The sequence below is a fragment of the Echinops telfairi genome, unplaced genomic scaffold, assembly GCF_000313985.2.
Source record: "Echinops telfairi isolate 266 unplaced genomic scaffold, ASM31398v2 ScPeMD7_443;HRSCAF=831, whole genome shotgun sequence".
NCBI lineage: Eukaryota > Metazoa > Chordata > Mammalia > Afrosoricida > Tenrecidae > Echinops > Echinops telfairi.
Genome location: NW_022104341.1, coordinates 81741463 through 81745459, shown reverse-complemented (window position 1 = coordinate 81745459; position 3997 = coordinate 81741463). Strand labels below are relative to the sequence as shown.

The 3997-nt window shown below is 55.0% G+C and overlaps 1 protein-coding gene across 1 annotated transcript; it reads right to left on the bottom strand.

Moving 5' to 3' along the window:
* Positions 1 to 432: 432 nt before the first annotated feature.
* On the bottom strand, positions 433 to 3997 carry KNCN (kinocilin). Its single transcript, XM_030886068.1, has 5 exons — positions 3847 to 3997; positions 2781 to 2849; positions 2089 to 2160; positions 1678 to 1680; positions 433 to 512 (listed from the first exon to the last, which is right to left on the bottom strand). The coding sequence occupies exons 1-5, from the start codon at positions 3995 to 3997 to the stop codon at positions 433 to 435; spliced, it is 375 nt and encodes a 124-aa protein (XP_030741928.1).

The window sequence follows — 3997 nt, the reverse complement described above, 5'->3', positions numbered from 1 at the left end:
CCGGGACTTTTATTTTGTCCAGGAGTTTTTGATATGCTGAAAAATATCTGGACCAGTCTCTAGCTGGACCAGTCCTAGTGCTCAGCCAGGGCCCTGTCTGTGGTCTCTGAGGGTCTGTGGTCCACTTCTATGGCCAGGATGAAGCAAGGACTGGGGCATCCCTGGTTGTTGTCCAGAGAAAACTTTCAGTAGCTCAAAAAGGGGTGGAAGCTGAGTTGTAATCCAGACAGAGAAAACAGATGATGAGCTGGAACCAACTGACACCATGTCAGGCCCCACCCAGGGCCACAGGAGTGCACCACAAGAGTCTTGGCTGCCGGCTAGCTTCTCCAGGGCCTGGCTCACCTCTGCCTTGGCTCTTCTAACCAGAGGACTCTGCTCTGGGATGGCAGGCGAGGTGGGAGGGCACGGCAGAAGGCAAGGGCCCAGCTCTCAGCCCTCCTCAGTGCCCCGGCCCCCGGGCTTCAGCTTCTCCAAGGTCCTGCTCACGGTGGACAGGCTGCTACGGGTTCCTGGGGGAGAGGACAGAGACATGAGCTGATTAAACAGAAGTCTGTAGAATTGTTGGGGTCAGAGGGCCTGAGTGTGCCTGGGACCCCAGCGCAGAGCTGGGATAGAATGGAGAGAGAACTTTTCCTTCCTTCCTTCCTTCTTTCTTTCTTTATTTTTTTTAAATTTTTTTATTTTTATTTTTTAGTTTTTTTTCCCTTCTTTCTTTCTCTCTCTCTCTCTCTCTCTCTCTCTCTTTCTTTCTTTCTTTTCTATCGTTTTATTAAGGGCTCATACAACTCATCACAATCCATGCATACATCAATTGTGTAAAGCACATTTGTACATTCACTGCCTTCATCATTCTCAAAACATTTGTTCTCCCTCAGCCCCTGGCATCAGCTCCTTATTTTCCCCCTCCCTCCCTCCTCCCCCATGAACCCTTAATAATTGATAAATTATTATTTAGTCATATCTTGCCCTGTCCGACATCTCCTTTCACCCACTTTTCTGTTGTCTGTCCCCCAGGGAGGAGGCTATATGTAGATCCTTATAATCGGTTCCCCCTTTCCACCCCACCCTCCTTCCACCCTCCCAATATTGCCACTCTCACCACTGGTCCTGAAGGGATCATCCGCCCTGGATTCCCTGTGTTTCCAGTTCCTGTCTGTACCAGTGTATAGGAGAGATGACCTTTCTATCATCGCTTGAGAGAGAAACTGGAGATGGTCAGAATGGCCCTTTCCAATGGGAGGCAGCGGAGTGCAGGGTCTAGAGGTGGGACCCCGGAGCTGATGGCTCCACTACCATCTCTAGCTGTGTGCTGCTGGGCATGTCCCTTGAACGCCCTGTGCTCCATCTATAAAATGGGATTAATTCTAGTATCTTGTCTGTGGTTGGTGTGAGATTTAAAGGAGTTGCTATCTGTGAAATGCTTAGAACAATCTAGAATGGGACCTAATACTTACTGAGTATTAGGGATCCTGCTACTGGCACCAGAGACTGTGGGCTGAGGTCAGCTTTGGAGAATTCCTACCCTCGAACTTTTCAGTGTGTGAGGAGAAGGGATCGGGAAGATCATTTGTTCCAGGTAACAGCTCTGTGAGTCAGATTCCACAATGGAAGAGGTTCCTGGGAAAGTGCCCTGGGGCATATGGGCCCTAGGGGAGGGGACGAGGCAGTGAGGACCCTCTGTTTCAGAGTCCACATCAGGTGGAGACAAAGAAGCCCCTCAGCTTGGAGCAAGAACTAACAGTGACCCTCCAGGACAGGGTACAACAGCCTCTGTGGCCTTCGGAGGCTGTAAATCTTTGGGGAGCAGAAAGCTTTCTCTTTCTCCTGCAGAGCAGCTAGCTGGTGGATTCAAGTTGCTGACCTTGCAGTTGGGCAGCACATGTAATTAGTTGGAATGGACTCCGTAGCAGTGAGTTGTTCTGTTTTCTAGCAAGAGAGGTTTTGACTAAACACCTGGAAGAGCTATCTATCCCACTAGGTTGACTCCCACTGCGAGGTCTTTCTGCACCACTGTGCCTGGGGAGCACGGAGCAGCTCAGCCAGAGGGGGAGCATGGCAAATGAACTCCAGACTTCCCAAACTTACCCTTGTTGCCACTGGCGCTGGATCCTCCCTCCCCGTGGTCTGGCCCCGAATGGGGCTGGATTCTCGGGTTCCCTGCAGGATGAGACCGTGTACCCCAAGTCATTCCCAAATCCAGCCCAAGAGAGGTCCTTCCTGCTATCTAATCCCCATCTCTCCTGCTGTCTTTGCTTCACTGACTGCTCTTAGGTGTCCCACATGAGCTGGGCTGATTATTTGTGGGGGTGGGAGTGGTGGCAGGGAACAGACATGGATTTCTGAAGAAGATGGCAGATTTTTAAAGGAGATGGGTTCCTGGGGAGAACTTGGGGACATATGAAACCCCACAGATCGATGGAGGTGGGAGTCTATATATATGGGGAGCTGAGATAAAGTGGGGAGTTAGTCAAGGGTCCTGTGGTCTTAGGGGCCATGGAGGGCCTAGATGGGGGCACAGGGATGGGAAGTGGGTGGGGCTCTGGGAGAGATGGAGACTCTCAAGGGACAGTCTAGGTGCTTTGAGCTACTTCAAGCCCTTTTGTGGCAGGCAGCAGGCTAGCGTCTGCTGCACTGTAGTCATGGCAACGTCTACAACACACACCACTAGGAAGACCGCCCACTTGGGCTCGGCTGTGCTGCACAGTGGGCCACAGACCTGCACACAAAGGTCTTGCCCAGTCCTCAGCAGAGTCGGCTGGGGGTGGGTGGGGAGTCACCAATCGTTGACAGGATGTGGTCCAGGTTGAAGCGAGCCTTCAGAAAGGGATAGGCGAAGAGGAGGAGCCCTGCGAAGAGGGGCACAGGGGGTGGGGGTGTCTGTGATGGGGGCAGTCAGTGGGGACTGCGGATAGAGTGGTTTAGTTATGCCTGTGGGGAGGACAAGTGACTGTCCCTCATGGGTCTTCCCAGAGCCTTCGGTTCCTGGTGCCAACAGCCGGTCCCGGGAAGGGTTGGGGGGCGGGGGCAATACAGATGTGGGGAGAGGGCCCTCAGGTCGGATCCCTTTCCCTCCCAGAGGGTTAGTGAGGAGCCCAGCTGGCACCACCACCACCACCACCACTTCTCCAGGCCCCCTGCTTCCCACCACTGCCCACCTGCCCAATCCCAGGGCAGGACTGCAATTGGGCTGGGGGCTCCTCAGCGTGCTCCTCCCTACGTAGACCAGAGGAGGAAGTGGCCGCAGAGCAGGCCTTGCCCTGCTGGCCCCACTTGGTGCCTGTGGCCGGTGGTTGGGCTTTCAGCATCCATTCAACCCACAGCCTCTACTTTTGCTCTTGGCCGTGGGTGGGGTGCAGTGAGGGTGGAACTCAGCAGCACTGTGGGGTATCAGTGGGACTGGCGCAGACAGACAGATGGACAGGTGGCTAGCCAGACAAATCTGTTGCTGAGGCAAACAAGGAAGCAAGCGAAGTTGGATTCTATTGGAACCCAGAGGGTCCCACTGGGGACTCGGTCCCATTCTACCTGCGCCCCACCCCCACCCCCCAACCATTACCTCCACCCCAAATAGCCTTGTGAATCCCACCACCAACCTGAGAAAGGAGGCAGCAGGGCTTAGGGGCCACAGGGGGCGGAGCTCATGAGCAGTATGACAGGAAGTTTCCTCCCCCCCCCAAAGCCTGCCCTTCCTCCCCATGGACCCAGGGCCGCCTGGCTGACACTTCTCGTTCCCATGTCCCCTGACCCCACCCTCAGTGCCTGGTGACCCATCCTTTCCTCCACCTAACCATGGAGGTCTTGTTCACCTAACCAGGCCCCTGGCCCTGCCCGACACTCACTCACCCAGACCAGCTGCGCCGATGAAAACACCGCCCATGGCCGCCGCGGCCTTGGACATGGAGACGCCAACGATGATGCTGCCAGCCACCAGGCCGAGGGCCACGCAGCCCAGCTGCAGGCAGCGGAAGTCTCTGCTGCTGCTGGGGATGTCCAT

Bases quoted from the DNA above. Each gene is read 5' to 3' on its own strand.
- KNCN (XM_030886068.1), bottom strand. From the start codon at position 3,997: ATGGACATCCCCAGCAGCAGCAGAGACTTCCGCTGCCTGCAGCTGGGC. The intron at 2,850-3,846 runs GTGAGTGAGTGT...CCCTCTTCGCAG, and splicing joins CATCGGCGCAGCTGGTCTGG to GGCTCCTCCTCTTCGCCTAT. The intron at 2,161-2,780 runs GTGACTCCCCAC...CTCATCCTGCAG, and splicing joins CCACATCCTGTCAACGATTG to GGAACCCGAGAATCCAGCCC.